This window comes from Sceloporus occidentalis, unplaced genomic scaffold (assembly GCF_023333645.1).
Source record: "Sceloporus occidentalis isolate IW3139 unplaced genomic scaffold, rSceOcc1.0.p SCAF_5, whole genome shotgun sequence".
NCBI classification, from domain to species: Eukaryota; Metazoa; Chordata; class Lepidosauria; order Squamata; family Phrynosomatidae; genus Sceloporus; species Sceloporus occidentalis.
In genome coordinates, this window is record NW_028316985.1 from 35,223,316 (window position 1) to 35,241,177 (window position 17,862).

The 17,862-nt window shown below is 43.7% G+C and overlaps 1 protein-coding gene across 2 annotated transcripts in view; it reads right to left on the bottom strand.

Moving 5' to 3' along the window:
* Positions 1-9,140, bottom strand: part of CBX7 (chromobox 7) — a 32,681-nt gene extending 23,541 nt beyond the window's left edge. For both annotated transcript variants that reach the window (XR_016281521.1, XM_089528217.1), the window contains exons 1-2: positions 9,033-9,140; positions 3,549-3,592 (exon numbers count right to left, since the gene is read on the bottom strand). Coding sequence is in view for 1 of the 2 variants with exons in the window: in XM_089528217.1 (XP_089384343.1) it covers positions 3,549-3,592; positions 9,033-9,101 (113 nt within the window). In the remaining variant the exon portion in view is untranslated. The remainder of the gene's footprint in view (positions 1-3,548; positions 3,593-9,032) is intronic.
* Positions 9,141-17,862: the final 8,722 nt, after the last annotated feature.

Genomic DNA, 17,862 nt, shown 5'->3' on the forward strand with positions numbered 1-17,862 from the left:
CAGGTCACAGTGAAGAAAAGTGCATGGGGGGAATGAGAAGGATCACTTACAAAGATGTGTTGTTGTTGTGGGCCTTTAAGTCATTTCCAATTTATGGTGACCCTAAGGGTTTTTAGCATGGGGTTTTCTTGGCAAAATTTATTCACAGGAGGTTTGTCATTGCAATCCCCTGAGGCTGAGAGGGTGTGACTTGCCCAAATCACCCAGTGGGTTTCATGGCCGAGCGGGGACTCAAACCATGGCCCCCAGGGTTATAGTCCAGCACTCAAACCACTACACCATGATTGGTGCTAGTGTAATAGATTTCAATATGAATAATCCAGTTCAAGTAATAGATTTCAATATTAATCTAGGACACATATACACTTATACACAGATAAGGAACAGAAACAGAGATTGAGGGTGGAAGAACAGCAATATTTCAGAATGCAAGGATTCTGAGATGAAAAATGCTACACAGTTTTGCTTGCAGATAGTCCAGAAGCCACTGGCAGAAACAAAGTATACAGTGGAGGGGGGATGGAAGGAATATTTAGTAAGGAGCTAAGACACATATATGCATGTACTGAGATAATGAACAGAAACAGAGATTGAGGATAGAGGAACAGCAATGTCTGCGAATGCAAGGATTCTGAGATGGAAAATGCTATACATTTTTTTTCTTGTACACATGATAGTCCAGAAGCCACTGGCAGAAAAAAAATTATAATAGTGGTAAGAAAGGTCCAATTTCTGTGGTCATCAGAGTGAAGGTTGTTTGAAAAACAACAGCAGCCTTTAATATGAATCTGAATTTATTGTGATATATCTTAACAAGCTTTGTGTTTCCCTTCAGTCCCAGGAAGAAGTCATGTCCTTATTTTAGGATTTGCTTACACAAGGGGGGGGGGGAGTAGGAAATGAGAGAGTGAAAAACATAGAGCAAAATAGATACTAAAGAGCAAAGATAGTTTGTTACTGGAAATTAGAGGGGGAAGCAAAACCCTTACTTTTATTGGGTATTAAAATTGTAAATGCCACTACATTTCTGGAAAGGCAGTGAAAAAGAATTAAAGGACAAGAAGCATGAGTATAGTCCTCTCTCCTTAATATACAATCATTGAAAAGATCAGGCCCAAACCACAAAAACAGACACAGAGGTGTATGATACAATTATGCTATATATGATTATTTATGTACACGTATAATCAAGAAACTTGCAAGATAAATTTGGTTCCACATGTATCAGAATACAGTCCTCCCTCCATTCTTGCGGTTTTGAAAATCGCGTCCCTCACTTTTGTGCAAGGGACAAATGGAGGGGGAAACAATGGGGCGCATGCCTGTGCGCTCCTGTGGCTGCGCGCCTATATTCAAGCCAATTGGGCTTCAATATAAGTGAAACTCCATTTTTGCAAGAGGGTCTGGAATGGATCCCCTGTGAAAAAGAAGGGGTGACTGTACATATAGATACATATAGAGCCAAAAATATCTTTCAAATTCCTTGATCACATATACACAGTGCAGCCGCGTCATACACAGGTGCCTGTTATGCAGCTTTCAGCTCATGTTGAAAGCTGCATGACGGGACTAACAATGATGCGGGCACCCATGGTGCACGCACTGTGGACGAGCCCCGTTATATCCAATGAGACTCGAGCATACACGCTATTTGTCTTACGCAGGGGGGCAGAACGGATACCCCACATAAGGCAAGGGCGCAGTGTATATAAATAGTCACATATAGCTTGATTGTATCATACACCTGTGTGTGTTTTTGTGGTTTGAGACTAAGTTAGTCAGAGGCCTTTTGTGGTTTGTGTTTGGTCTTGTACAATGAAAAGATCAGAACACAATTTATTCTGCAGCCATCTCACAGGAAGTGTGTAACTGTAAGCAGTACACATTGTTGATATTAACAAACAGAATGTATAGTCAAAATATCTCCTTTTCCCTTCCTGGATCAGGAAGGAGTACAATGTATATATGGACATAACCATGAGTCAGTGTGGTGTAGTGGCTTGAGCACTGGACTATGACTCTGGAAAACAGTATTCAAATCCCTGCGCAGCCCTGGAAGCAAGTCGCACACCTTCAGCCACAGAAGACACAGGCAAACATTTTCTGAACAAATTTTGCCAAGAAAATCCTGAAGTACGTTTGCCTTAAGTTGGAAACATCTTCAAGGCACACAACAACATGAACATAAACAGGGTGAACCTGCAAGAAGCCAGTACATATAGTTTATTTACAGAGAAAGAAGTCTGGAGCCCATTCAGTAATGAGCAGGAAGGCCTCTCTACACATGGAAAGATTCCATTATTTCACAATGTAGTAATTGATGTAATACGCATCAATCTAGAATCATTAAGTCCAAACCAAGCTGGCTGAGAGATTCTGAGTAGAAGTCCCAGATAAACAACTTTTCCAAGCTCTGCTACAGCCCCTTCTGCATTCAACATTAACTTGGACTTAGCCCCTTCTTCTTTCTTGTATTTTAATACTCAAGATATTACTATATTCACAATTTCACCCATGTGGACAGAAAAGGACGTCAATTTGCAGGGATTAAGAAGAACATGTTCTCTCTACACAAACAGAATAAATACATTGTAATGATTTTACGGCCATATTAATCTTTCATGCTGATGCACACTGCAAAGCAGGGAACAATTTCCCCTACTGAAATGCAGTTACCTCTGGGGAGGTATTCAGTGGCTACAAAGACTAGGCAGCAGTCTTAAAGCTGTTTAAGGAATACAAGATAGGTACAAATGAAAGCCAGCATGGCATAGTGATTTGAGCATTCGACTATGACTCTGGAGGCCAGGGTTTGAGTCTCTGCTCAGCCATGGGAACCCAAGCAAAAAGGCAGGGGAAGCATCCTGCAGCCAAGTATCTTCCAATGCCACACTGAAGGTTTATTGTGAGGCACCAATAAATCCACTCAGCAGCCTGCTGGGGGCAAGTACTGCTAGCTCATTGGTGAACACCACCAAGATCACAAAAGGTTTCCTTTCCACTATGGTTTCTGATCAGTTGTTACAGGTGTTCTCTCCATGCTGAATCCCACATAAATGGAAAAGGATCCTAATAAACAAAAAAGGATCCTAACTGCCCCAAGCACATGTAAAAGGACTCCGGGAAAAGGACTGGTGATGACCACAAGAAAAAGTCAACATTTGCAGACCCGTTTATCATTCAACTGGTTCTGTCCTAGAGTAACCACAATGAGCTTATTTTCATCCCTGAAGGCTATAACAATAACTTCCACAGGGTTACACCAGTGATATTTTTAAAGACTTGTGTTTAAATATCTTTAGAGTTCCCTGAGGAACTCTACCTATTTATGAATCAGCTACTTTCCACGACACACTAAGGATCAGGGTGCTGTTTTTTTTAAAAGAGACTTAAGAAATCAGAATTTATTGGCTGAATTTAGTTAGCAGAACCAAAAAAGGGAAAGCATAAGTAAAGAACTGTGCTCCTTTTGGAATTGGAGCATAACATGAAAAACACTTAATACAAACACATGCCTATAAAAACTGTGAAAATACCCTGAAACTTACTTGGGGGGCCATCCTTTCCATTTCACCAGATATTCCACTTTGCCCTAGAGAAGAAGAGGAGGGAAGAGAAACAAAGTCAACTATTGAACCAAACTGCACAAAAAGATGAAGTCACTTGATATCATAATAAACATCCCACAAGTTTGAACTTATCCACTTCCTTGGTACGCAAAACATAAATCGCTTCTCACATCTCTAGGTTTGTCAGGTAAGACATATGCAATGACCTTCTCCAAATGTTTCTGGAGTGTGTACGGAGATCCCAAAGGCCCATGTGAATAATGAATAAAACATACCGGTATATGAGAAATTAAAATAAATACAAATATTTCTCCCATGTGGCCTGGCTTGTTTGGTATTTGTTTTACCTTGCTGTACTGATCCCCTTTCCTGCATCAAACATGACCTTCCAGTATTCTACATAATCTGATTGATCAGATTTCTGCATCTAAGTGGAGTGGTCTTATAAAAAGGACTGGGCATGGAGCTGATGGCTGGTCTATGGGGATGGCTCTCAGTGTAGCAGGCAGACCTACCTAAGGTCTTGCAGATAGCTGCCTGGGGAGGTTTGAGATCCTCATCTTCTCCTCATTCATTCCCTCCCCTCCCCCACCTTTGCAGTACAGAATGCCAGCTTGCTGCCATTTCCTTCCTATCACTTTAATACAGGAGGTCATGTGTCTCTGCTGCATGATCACTGGGCCCACCCTAAAGTGATGGATTTCCCACCATACATGGATGAGTAAGGAAGGCCAAAAGAATAAACTCCACCCAAACTGGCAGTGTTAGCAACCACTCTGTAACTCTGCAGTAGAGGTTTCAAAAACATTGCATGCAGGACTGCAAAGAGGCGAGAGACCAGGAAGAGACACTGAACTCAAAAGCTGGAAGTAGATGCATCTTTAACAGGATATCACATATTTTCCAATGAGTGGGCTTAACTTGCAAATATTAAGCAAAGGTTGTCTCACAAGATGGCAAGGTTCTCACCAAGCACTTAAGTAAAAAAACAAACAGCGGTATTAAACCCCCTTCACCCCTCTGGTACGGGACCTCCAGAGTTAGCAATAGCAACAGCAAGTACATTTCTATACAGCTTATCAGTGCACTTAAGCACTCCCTAAGTGGTTTACAATGTGTAAACTAACTGCCTCCAACAAATAAGTTGGTAGCATGAGCTTTTGTAGACTTGAGTTTTTGGTCCAAATGAATCTGAGGAAATAGGCTCAAGTCTACAAAAGCTCATGCTACCAAATTTTCTCTTTCAGTTAGTCTCAAAGATGCTGCATAACCCTTGACATTCTGTTTTGGAAGCTTGGTAGACCTGGAGGCATTACCGAAACTTGAGATGCATACTGGAAGAGGTGAGTGTCACTGCACAGCCGTGCGACAGAACCCTTGGCATACTGTTTTCCCAGACTAACACAGCTATGTCTTTGAAAGCTTCCAAAAGACACTCTGCACAACTCAGGGTAGAATCTCTATATTGCAGAAATAATTCAGTTTGACACCACCTTAAGAGTTGTCACACCATCCTATGAAATCATGGGACTTGTAGTTTTACAAGGTCTTGAGCCTTCTCTGCCAAAGAGTGCTGGTGCTTCACCAAACCACAAATCCCAGGATTCTGTACGATGGAGCCATGACAGTTAAAGTAGTGTCAAAGTGCATTATTTCAACAGTGAGTATGGAGCGGAGACACAGAAGTAGATGAACAGTTCAAGTTAAAGGTCAGGCACGTTGGAAGTTTGGACATCCACTCATTCCAGCGCAAGTCTATTGATTCATTTGGACCATAGCTCAAGTCTCAGAAGCATCCTGGCTTGTGGTTACACAGTCCTGATCAGGGGTCCTAATCCTGCAGTGCAAAGAGTAATATTTGGGATTTGTTGTTGCTGCTAACTGATCCTGAGTTGATCTCAATTCATGGTGACCCTGTGGATGAGACACCTCCAAGACCCCCTTGTCCTCCACTGCTCTGCTTAAATCCTGTAAATTCAGGCCTATGATGCCCCTGGTTGAGTCTATCCATCTAGCTTGTGGTCCTCCTCGCTTTTTACTGCCTGCTACCTTTCCTAGCATTATTGTCTTTTCTAATGAGTCATGCCTTTTCATAATGTGTCCCAAGTACGACTGCCTCAGTTTTGTCTTCTTGGCTTCTGGTGAGATTTCTGGCATGATCTAGGATCTAGGACCCATTTGTTTGTCTTTTTGACTGTCCATGGTGTCCTCGGGCCCAAACAGACAGGCCAAAATAAAGCTGCTTCGGGTCACTTTGGAGATATGCTGTTTAAATGACATACGCATCTTAAGAGGCCAGAAGCTGGGCCAAAGCTGTGTTCCAGTCCTTAGGACTGAAGCATGGCTTTGGAGCGGCTTTTGGATTCTTTGAACGTATGCATCATTTAAACAGCATACCTCCAAAGTGACCCGAAGCAGCTTTATTTTGGCCTGTCTGTTCAGGCCCCTCAGCACTCTTCTCAAGCACTATATCACTAATCTTATCCGCTTTCTTCACTGTCCAGCTCTCGCTGGAATAAAACGGGGAATATAATGGCTTAGAGTATTCTAACTTTGGTGCTCAGTTATATATCTTTACTCCTCTGCATCTTTTCTAGTTCTTTCATAGCTGCCCTCCTAATTCCAGGGCTGCTGCCACACTGCAGAAATAATCTGGATTGACATCACTGTAACTGCCATGGCTCAAAATGATGAGTTTGTTGTAGTACTGCAGCAAAGCTTCTTCTTCTGATTTCCTAAATCAGGGTGACCAGAAATCCTCCTTTTCCCAGGACATGTCCTCCATTTCAACCTTCTGTCCAGGAGGAATGTCAACACATCCTCTATTTTGAGCAGGACTAACAAGCAGGAATTTTATATTTCGGTAAGTGTTTTCAGCTTTTCTTTGGTTATGTCCTCCACTTGTTTGGAATGTCCTACATTTTGTGGTGCCTTGTGCTCCTTTGTGATTAGGACATCTGGTCACTCAGTCCTGACTAGAGTCCCGCTTCTGATTCATTTTTGATCCAAGGCAGGGGAAACTCAGGGTGTATCCACAGTGGAGGAATAGCCCAGTTTGGCACCACTTTAACTGCCCTGGCTCACAGCTATGGTGTTCTGGGAGTTGGGAGTTTGTTGTGGGGCCCAGAGCTGAGCGCTGCTCCTTTCTGGGCCCACAACAAACTTCAACTCCCATAACGCCATAGCTGTGAGCCAGGGCTGTTAAAGTGGTGCCAAACTGGGCTATTCCTCCATTGTGGATGCAGCCTCAGTGGAATCATAAAATTGGAAGAGACCACAAGGGCCATCCAGTCCAACCCTATTCTGCCATGCAGGAACTCTAAATCAAAGCATCCCTGACAGATAGCCATCCACCCTCTGTTTAAAAACCTCCAAGGAAGGAGACTCCACTTCACTCCGAGGAAAGAGTGTGTTCCACTGTCGGACAGCCCTTACTGTCAGGAAGTTCCTCCTAATGCTGAGGTGGAATCTCTTTTACTGGAGCTTGCATCCATTATTCCTGGTCCTGTTCTCTGGAGAAGCAGAAAACAAGCTTGTCCCCTACTCAATATGACACCCCTTCAAATATTTAAACAGGGCTATCATATCACCTCTTAACCGTCTCTTTTCCAGGCTAAACATCCCCAGCTCCCTAAGTTGTCCCTCGTAGAACATGGTTTCCATACCCTTCACCATTTTAGTAGCCCTCCTTTGGACATCCTTCTGTTTCTCAATGTCCTTTTTTAATTGTGGTGCCCAGAACTGAACGCAATATTCCAGGTGGAGCCCGACCAGAGCAGAATACAGTGGCACTATTACTTCCCTTGATCTAGACACTATACTTCTATTGATGCAGCCTAAAATCGCATTGGCCTTGTTAGCTGCTGCATCACATTGTTGACTCATGTTCAACTTATGATCTATTCGAACTCCCAGATCCCTTTTACATGTAGTTTCATTCAGCCAGGTGTCCCCCATCCTATATCTGTGCTTTTCATTTTTCCGCCCTAAGTGCAGTACCTTACATTTCTAAGTGTTGAAATTCATTTTGTTAGCTTTGGCCCAGCTTTCTAGTCTATTCAAATCATTTTGAATCTTGATCTTGTCCTCTGGAGTATTAGCTATTCCTCCTAATTTGGTGCCATCTGCAAATTTGATAAGTATACTCCCAATTCTGTCATCCAGGTCATTGATAAAGATGTTGAATAGCACTGGGCCCAGGACAGAGCCCTGTGGGACCCCACCGGTCACTTCCCTCCAGGATGAAAAGGAGCCATTGTTGAGCACCCTTTGGGTTTGGCTGGTCAGCCAGTTACAAATCCATTGGTTGACTGGCCGAACCCAAAGGGTGCTCAACAATGGCTCCTTTTCTTGAATTCCCAAGAATTACACAGAAGACTTTTCAATGTTGGTTCACCAGCCAGCAGGGTGAACCCAGTGTCTTCACTGCAAAGGAGGACAAGCCACCACAAAATGTAGGACCTACAAGCAAAACTGGAGGGCTTGACCGAACAAAACCCGAAAAACACTCATACAAATATATAAAGCTATGCTTTTTAGTCATGCACAAAATGGAGGCCCTTTTGGAATTCCTCCTGGACAGAAGGTTGAAGTGGAGGACATGTCCTGGAAAAGGAGGCTGTTTGGCTCAAAACAGGACATGTGGGGATCCCTCCTGGACAAAAGGCTGAAAATGGAGGACATGTCTTGGAAAAATAGGATGTTTGGTCATCCTGGCTGAAAATGGAGGACAATTGCAAGTACCTCCAGGACAGAAGGCTGAAGTGGAGGACATGTCATGGGAAAAGGAGGACGTTTAGTCATCCTAGCTCAACATGGAGGACAACTGGAGATCGCTCCTGGAAACAAGGCTGAAAATGGAGGAAGTGTCATGGGAAAAGGAAGGTGGCTCAAGATGGAGGACATCTGGGAATCCCTCCTGGAGAGAAGGCTGAAATGGAGGACATCATGCCATGAGAAGAGGAGGATGTTTGGTCGCCCTGGCTCAAAATGGAGGACATTTGGGGATCCCTCCTGGGCAGAAAGGCTGAAAATGGAAGAGATGTCCTGAGAAAAGAAGGAGGATGTTTGGCTCAAAATGGAGGACATTTGGGGATGCCTCTTGGGCCGGAGGCTGAAATGGAGGACATATCATGGGAAAAGGAGGATGCCTGGTCACAGTGGCTTAAAATGGAGGACATTTGGGGCGAAAATGGAGGACAAGCCCTGGAAAAGGAGGACGCCCGGTGGCCCTGGGATAGTTGGGAGGCGCGGCAGCCAGCGACGGTCTTCGGGGGAGGCTTCCCTAGCGCCCCCTGTCGGCAGAAAGCCCCTAGGCTCCGCCACGCCCCCTGCCCTGGCCCTGCCTGCGCCTTCCTCCTCCTCGCAGAGCCCGGCTGAGAGGGAGCACCCTGCGGACAGATAGACACCAATACGATACCTAGATACAGAGAGGGAAAGACTCCCCCAAGTGAGGGAACCCACCTTCCTGATCCGCTTCTTCCGGATGCTCTCCACAGCAAACACCTGCTCCCCGATCGCCGAAAGCTCCATGCAAAAAAAGGAGGGAATGGAAGAGGAGGAGGAGGAGGAGGAGGAGGAGGAGGAAGAGCAGGCAGCAACGGCGGTTATTGCTGCTGCTGCTGCTGCTGCAACAGAGCGCGCGCTGATTTACTCTAACGGTTCGCGCGCGCGCCCCTCACTTCCCTCCCTCCTTGACGCGCACGCGCGCTCCCCCCAACGTCCCAATTTAGAACCTGCGCCACATTTTCCCCAAGCGAGAAAGAGGCAGAGACTAGAGCGCATGCGCGCGCAAGAAAGAAAAAGAACGTTGGTTGTTGTAGTCTAGGCCTCCAGTCAGTCAGTGAGCGCTGGTCCCCTCAGAGGCTGCGCCCAGCAACAAGACACACTGCACAAATGATCCACTTTGAGACCGCTTTAACCGCCCTGGCTCAGTGCTAGGGAATTCTGGGAACTGTAGTTTAGTGAGACATTGAGCCTCCTCTGGTTAGAACAAGCTCTTGTCTGTGCCAAAACAAACCACAATTCTCAGGGGTCCCCTAGCACTGAGCAGTTAAAACGGTCTCAAACTGGATTATTTCTGAAGTGTGTTTTGGTTTGGACCAAAGGAAAGTCAGAAAGGATGATAGGCCAAAGTCTATTCTTCTCACACGTTGTTAGAAGTGTACGATTAATTTTGAGGACCAAATAGTAGAGACGCGTTTGCCACTCTTGAGTTTTAAAGAAAGGATAACATTTTAAGGCGCTTCCCCTCATTTAAAAATAAGTCTTAGGATTCGGAATAAAATGGCATAAAGTACAAATTGACTCCAAATACACCATTTTATAGTAATCAGAAATTAACTAGAAGAAGCTATACCAATACTGTAGTAACATTGGTCCAAAACGCACTGCAGAAACAATCCAGTTTGAGACTGCCCTGGCTCAGTGCTAGGGAATCCTGGGAAGTGTAGTTCCAATAGATAAGGTTAAATGTCTCACAAAACTACAGTTCCCAGAATTCCCCAGCATTGAACCAAGGCAGTTAAAGAGGTCTCAAACTTGATTATTTCTGCAGTGTGTTTTGGACCACTGTTTCCATTCATTGTATTAATTTTGACCTATTTGTTTTTTCCTGCCATGCCCCGACTCCAAGCATCGGTGTGTGAAAGGACAGGTTGGGAAGGGAGATGGAAAACATTTCCATCATTTTCTCCTCCTTTTTTAAAAACCATAAAGTAGCCAGTGTGATGTAGTGGTCTGAGTGTTGGACTCTGGAGATCAAGGTTCGAATCCTTGCTCAGGCAAAACCTCCTCTGAGCCAGTCTTGCCAAGAAAACCATGGTACTGAAGTCGAAGGCTTTCATGGCTGGCATCCGTGGGTTTTTGTGGGTTTTTGGGCTATGTGGCCATGTTCACATTACCACACTATACTCTTAGAGTGCTACTATTCCACTTTAACTGCTCCAAATGCAACAGGAGACAGCCAGAGCAGTTAAAGTGGAATAGTAGCACTATAAGAGTGAAGTGTGGCAACCCTAGTGAAGTGCAGTAATGCGAACATGGCCACATAGCCTGAAAAACCCATGAAAAACCACAATAGGTTCACCTTAGGGTGTCTATAAGTCAGAACGACTTGAAGGCATACAACAACAGCAATGTTTCAATTTCCCCACATTTGTGATATTTTCCAAGCAACTACCTACTCTTTGATAGTCCGTCTCTGAACAATTATCTTCAAAAGTGTCTCTGTGTTATGTACCTTCAAGTCGTTTCCGACTTATGGCAACCCTAAAGTGACCCTATCATGGGGTTTTCATGGCAAGATGTGTTCAGGGGAGGTTTGCCATTGCCTTCCCCTGAGGCTGAGAGAGTGCGACTTGCCCAGGGTCACCCAAGAGTACTAGCACTGCTTCATAAACATTTCTGTTAGGAGAGACATAGGTGCGTTACAGAGCGCCCAAGAAGGGTGCTCTGCCGCCGGCGGCAGTTGTTGCATCCAGGAACCGCAGCGGCCAAACCATGCGGTTCCTGGGCGCAGCCAGAAAGAAGCGCCGAAATGGCGCTTCTTTCTGGGGCCCGGAAGTGGCGCCGTGAGGCGCTAGTCGCGCACTCGTGGCATCACTTCCGCCATGCAATGTCTGGACGCTATGTGTCCGTGACGTCAAAATGGCGGCCCCTGTGTGGACGGGCGCCGCCATTTTGTACGGACTCGGTCTGTACTAGGGTTGAGGGGCATCAGGAAGTGACGCCCCTTCTCAATCCTAACATACCCCTTCCTAACCCTAGCACGCCCCTTCGGCGCATCTGTAACGCGCCATAGTACTCATTCGGGGGAAAAAACAACTTGCAATGAAACCTCTATAGCACCCTCTTCACACGTTTTTGTCAAAGCAGGAACTATATTTTGAAACTCGTTTACTGTGTTCCTATTGATCCGTTGCTACTGGGGCCTGGTCATTGGCTATGTTTATTCTCTGTCCTCTCCTCTAATGGGTCAATAATTGATTAATAATTTTACTTTTTATTTTGAGAAGCCCTGGCCTTTTTGTCCTGGTTGGCTATGTAGATTTGCCTGTTTTGTTTTTAATAAACTGTTAACAGGTATGACTTCCATTAGAGTCACTTTTAACAAGATGTCTAATGCTTCATTAGACAGTAGCAGATTTTTGACCTGACTTGTTATTATTTTGGTTGAAAGTACGCAGGCATATTGGTTATACAGTGGAGCCTTGGTATCTGCTGCATTTTGGTTCTAGGACTCCAAATTCCAAAATCTGTAGATGCTCAAGTCCCCTTAAATACAATGGCCCCAGGTAGCAATAATAATAATAAATAAAATTGAATCCACCATCTCTCTCAGTATTTTGTAACCTCACTCACCTGTCTCTGATTATTTTAATGTAGTGTTTTAATGATTAATGCATTTAATAATGTTTTAGGGGAGGGAGGGAGGGAACAATTAGGATATTGGGTACTGTATGTCTTCATTTTAATTGTAAGCCACCTCGATTGACTCTTTGACAGAGAGGCGGGGTAAAAATAAAGTTTTTATTATTTATTTTATTATTATCATAATAAAATGTCTCCCTTATCTTTGTTGTTGTTGTTGTTATGCTTTTAAGTTGTTGCTGACTTATGGGGACGCTCAGGCAACCCTATGATGGGGTTTTCTTGGCAAATTTCTTCAGAGGAGGTTTGCCCTTGCCATCTTCTGAGGGTGAAAGAGTGTGACTTGCCCAAGGTCACCCAATGGGTTTCCATGGCTGAGCGGGGATTTGAATCCTGGTCTCCTAGTTCAACACTCAAACTACTATGCAATGCTGGCCCTTATATAAAATGGCAAAAGGAAGCTTTGTTTTTTTAGAATTTCCATATTCCTAAAATATTTTCAAGGCGAGGCTAGTTGAATCCATGAATATGGAGGGCTGACTGTCATCTGGCTAGAAGCATTAGTCTGACTAGAATGTTTAGCTCTTGGTTGTTCATAATATAGAATCATAGAGCTGGAAGGGGTCCCAAAGGTCATTCAGTCCAACCCCTGCTCATTGTGGGAACTCCAGTTAGAGCATCTCCAGCAGTTAGCTGTCCAGAGAAAAAGATCCCACCACCTCTCCTGTCCCAGGACAATCTTGTAGGGGAGGCATTATGGGAAATCAAAAGCATAGCAGTAGCTTGCCACTGTCCACTAGGGCTACCAGACTGAAAACTAGAGAAGGCTCTTATACCTTTAATGATTGGACACCAAATCCTGTCTGATCTTGGAAGCTAAGCAAGGTTAGCCCTGGTTAGTACTTGGATGGGAAATTGCCAATGAATACCAGGTGCTGTAGGCTATATTTAAGAGGAATGAAGTGGCAAAACCACCTCTTGAGTATTCCTTGCCTACAATCCCCTAAACCGAAAGGCAGCTGGAAGGCACATACACACACAGAAGAGGAAATTTCAACAGGTGCCACTTATCACAAATACAGATAACAAGCAACACCTGCAAAGATTCCCCTATCTACACAACTATTAAAAGAGACTACTGTAGTTTTCACCCTGGCTACCCTGCTCAGATACTATTAGGTAAGCTGGTTAGGATTCAAGGATGTGAAAGGGATCTAGCAGTCCTAGTAGACCACAAGTTGAACATGGGTCAACAATGTGATGCGGCAGCTAAAAAGACCAATGCAATTCTAGGTTGCGTCAACAGAAGTACAGTGTAGATCAGAAGTAATAGTGTTGCTCTATTCTTTGGTCAGGACCCATCTGGAATATTGTGTCCAGTTCTGGGCACCACAATTTCAAAAAGAATGTTGGCAAGTTGGAGTTTGTCAAGGAGGGCGACTAAAATGTTGAAGGGTCTGGAAACCAATGCCCTAGAACGACTTAGGGAGCTGGGGATGTTTAGTCTGGGAAAAAAGTTAAGAGGTGATATGATAGCCCTGTTTAAATACTTGAAGGGATGTCATATTGGGGAGGAAGCTGTTTTCTGCTACTCCATAGACTAGGACCCGGAGCAATGGATGCAAGCTCCAGGCAAAGAGATTCCACTTCAACATTAGGAGGAATGTCCTGACAGTAAGAGCTTTTCAACAGTGGAACACATTCCTTCTGAGAGTGGCGGAGTCTCCTTTGGAGGTCTTTAAACAGTGGCGGGATGGCCATCTGTTGGGGATGCTTTGAGTGTGAGTTCCTGCATAGCAGGAACTGGATGGCCGTTGTGGTCTCTTCCAACTCTATGATTCTATGGCGGGTTACACACTGCCATTAAAGTACGCGCGGAGCGTGTACTAGGGTTAGGGAGGTGCGGTGCTTCCGCACCTCCCTAACCCTAATACGCGCGGAGCGTGTAAAAAATGACGGCGGCCGTTCCAGATGGCCGCCGCCATTTTTATGTAGCGGATGTTGTGCTTCCGCACGTGTCACGGCAGCTATGATGTCGCAAGTGCGCCAGCGGCGCTTCGCGGCGTCATAGCCGCGCTGCGAGAAGGAGCTCCATTTTGGAGCTCCTTTTTTGCTCCACGAGGGAGTCGCGTGGTTTGGCTGCTGCAACTCCCTCGCGGAGCAAACAGCAGCACCGGGAGACCGCCGCAAAGCAGCGGTTTGTAACGCCTCTATGTTTCTAAGAAGGGGCTCCAGCCCCCAGCAGAGGACACCCTACACAGAACATATCATTTCCTTAAGAGTACCCATAGGCCCAAATGTATCAGGATGTTCTACGAATAAAATCTTCTTTTGAACTTATTGAGATCTGCCTCCATTTTCTTTTACGGATTCTATGGGATGCTTCCCAGTTTCTGCTTCGTTTATACATCCTTTGGGCACCAGCCAAGGACTGCACAGTCCCAATGCCACTCTCTGGAGCTACACAATCCTGTGCCTCCTTCTTTCAGTTTAGTCACCTGCATCTCCTTTCCAAACATGTGAGCAGTGTCCTCCACTTCCCTTCTGCAAGGTCTTTGAGCAGCTGTGCACACTGGGCCCAGAGGCTTAAAGGAGTGGACAGAACTGGTTTGGAGAAAAAGGACCCTTTGCAAGGAGACCTTGCTCCAATCCCAGCCCTGAAGCCCATGGCATTAGCACCTCTTTTTTTTTTTTTTTTACAGAATTATAAAATGACCTTGCTGAAACAATAAAATCTGGCAGGTTGATCAAATAGCATTGCCATTCCTCTCTTCCTAGTCTTGGCAAGGTTACTATCTTGGACTACAAATTCCCCCAGTATGCATACTGCATACTGGAGGGTTCTATAGCGTTTTAACCCCCCCCCCAAATAAAAAGCTACCGTAATTTTTTCAAGTTCTATTTTTCCCTTTGATGTCACGAGTGATGGCACCTGTTCCAAACTGAATTCCTGAAGCCATTTACAGGCAACAATTGCAGTGTCCTTGGTCTGTACAGTATGTGCAATTCTTCTGAGCAAATCCATGGGAGCTTCATTTTTTGCCAGCAGATGGCACACTTTGCATTAATGACTTCTTCAAGACAAATATGGCCACAGGTAGAAACAGCCAGAAATATTTTTTTGCAATGACTCCAGGCAATCCCCCATAGCACACAAGAAGCACTTGCTGTAAAAAAAAAAAAATGCTTCCCATCATTTAGGTTCATCTGTAATTAAGGATCACATTAACAGAATGGGAAAGACATAACCCTGAGACCCTGGAGAGCTGCTGCTGGTTAAAAACTAGATGGACCCAAATAATCTAACCTGGCAGAGGACTGGTAGTGGACCTGAAAAACCCCAAATGCACCAGATCATGTTTAATCTTGGAAGCTAAGAAGAGTCAGCCCTGGCTAGTACTTGGATGGGAGACCATCAATGAATACAAAGGGCTGTAGGCTATGTTTCAGAGGAAGGAACTGGCAAAACTACCTCTTATTCCTTCACCTCTTATTCTTTGCCTTAAAAAACATTATGGAATTCATGGGGTCCCTGTAAACTGACAGGCAACTAGAGGACACACATTACACACAGGGCAGGTTCCTATTCTGCTATATTATGTGGAGTTAAGCATAGTTTGAGTGTTTTCATGTGTGAAGTTTAAATTTGATTTAAGAGTATTTCTCCCACTATGTATTACCTAACAATTTCCAAAGGTGCATCTATGTTGGTCTGTTTCAGCAAAAAGCAACAACAAAGCATTCTGAGATGCCTTGGTTCAAAATACACTGCAGAAATCCAGTTTGAGACCTCCTTAACTGCCCTGGCTCAGTGCTAGGGAATTCTGGGAACTGTAGTTTTGTGAAACATTTAGCCTTCTCTGTCAGAGAACTCTGATGCCACAATAAACTGCAATTAAGATTCATATCTGTACCGCTAAGACAAGGCAGTTAAAGTGGTCTCAAAATGGGTTATTTCTGCAGTGTGTTTTGGACCTTAACGGTATGTTTTTAAAGGCTATAGGCTGCTTCATCAGGTGGATATGCTGTATTTATTTTTTAAATATTGCAAACATACACAAAAAAATTAAAAATACATAGGTTATTTATTTATTTTAAAATATTTCTCTATTACCTCCCAGCCCATAGGGGATGTCTGAAGCAATGACCAAATACAAGCATTTAAAACAATACAAAGAGAAACATTTTAAAAACACATTCAAATACTCTTTACAAACTTTTAAAAGAATTCTAAAAATAATCCTAAAATACAGTTTTAAAACAGATATTGTACATTTGAAACATCAAAAGTCACAAGAAACTATTTTGGTTGCCTGCCAGATGTTTAAAAGAGATGGAGCCAGAATGATGGGTTAGTTGAGAGCCAGCATGGTGTAGTGGTTTGAGTGCTGGACTGGAACTCCCGGAGGCCACAGTTCAAATCCCTGCTCAGCTATGGAAAGCCACCAGGTAACCTAAGGCCAGTTATACTCTGTCAGCTTCAGAGGAAGGCAATTACAAACCCCCTTTGAATAAATATTGCCAAGAAATCCCCACAATTGGTTCATCTTAGGGTTGCCAAAGTGGAGTCAACCTGAAGACACATAACAAAAACAAATAATCATGGAGCAGGCAGGCATAAATATTAACACAAATTGACCATGTGATGCAAAATTTATTTAGTTGACGTTGTCATCTGTTGCAAGCATTCTATTGCCCATATAGCAGTAACATCTTCAAATCATGAAAGCACTGGCAGTCAGTGTCTGTCTTTATGCAAACTTTTCTAAAAGGGTAGTTGCGTTAGTCCTTTGCATCAAAAACAGCAAAGAGCCCTGTGGTGTCTTCAAGATTACCAGATTTTTTTTTTAACTGCGTGATTTTCATGGACTGTTTTAAATGCATGACATAGTAACTAGAATTTTGGGTATGCCAGTTATAAGGCTGGGTGAGAGTGGGACTGGAAACAGGGAAGTCAGGGAAATCCAATTCTGTAACATGGTGTAATAAGTGTCTTAGGCACTTAGGCTGAAATGCCAACTAAAACTTGTTAGACCCCACTAACGTTGAACTGTTGAATCAATGGAAGCTACATATGTGTTGACTTACAAAGTACAGTACCCCTGTCCACTCTCGTTGGGATTAACAATTATATTTATACCTTAGCCTTTATGGTGCCACAAGACTTTTGATTTAAACAATGAGAACCTATGACCAAAAGAGAAACTACGTGAAGAATCTTTTGTGGTGAGTGGTTCTTGTATGTTGTGGCTCATTTGGGGAGCTACAGCATGCCAGTGGTTTCCAGCAGTTTCCATTTTGCAGCTGTTAACATAAAAGAGTCAGAATTTATGTATGGTTTGTCTTTCGGATTAAAAAAGAACAACCATGTTCCCTCTTTTACTGCAGTACTAGCACTTGATCTAATGTCAACTGCATATTCTACCCACACAAAATCTACAAGCAGCAATATCTTTTCTTGAGCCTCTTTTTAAGATGTTATTGTCACCATTTTTCTCCTATATGATTTTTAACATCTTTTCCTGATGAAGAAACCAGTGAAACTGATTGAATAATATATTTTATGCTTTGGAGTTGGCCCAAAAAAGATATCACTGCTTGTGGGTTTTGTTGTATTTTGCTGGGGAGGTAGCTTTGTCTCATAGGGGCATGTCGCTATCTGACCCATATTTCCCCTCTTACTGTATTATTTTTCAGCATTGACTTTGGGGATAACATTTAAAGCCTTTTAAAGAAATGTTATTGGAATTTTACATTAGTGCTCTTGGGAGAAATAGCTATACTGTTTGAGTCTTTCTCTACTCTAACCTCCTTCAGTCAAGATCCAGATTTTGGCTTATTGGTAAAGATACCATATCAGCAATTGTTTTTGTCCTGAAAGCTTATTTACCTGTAATGTACAAATATATATGCTGGATATCTG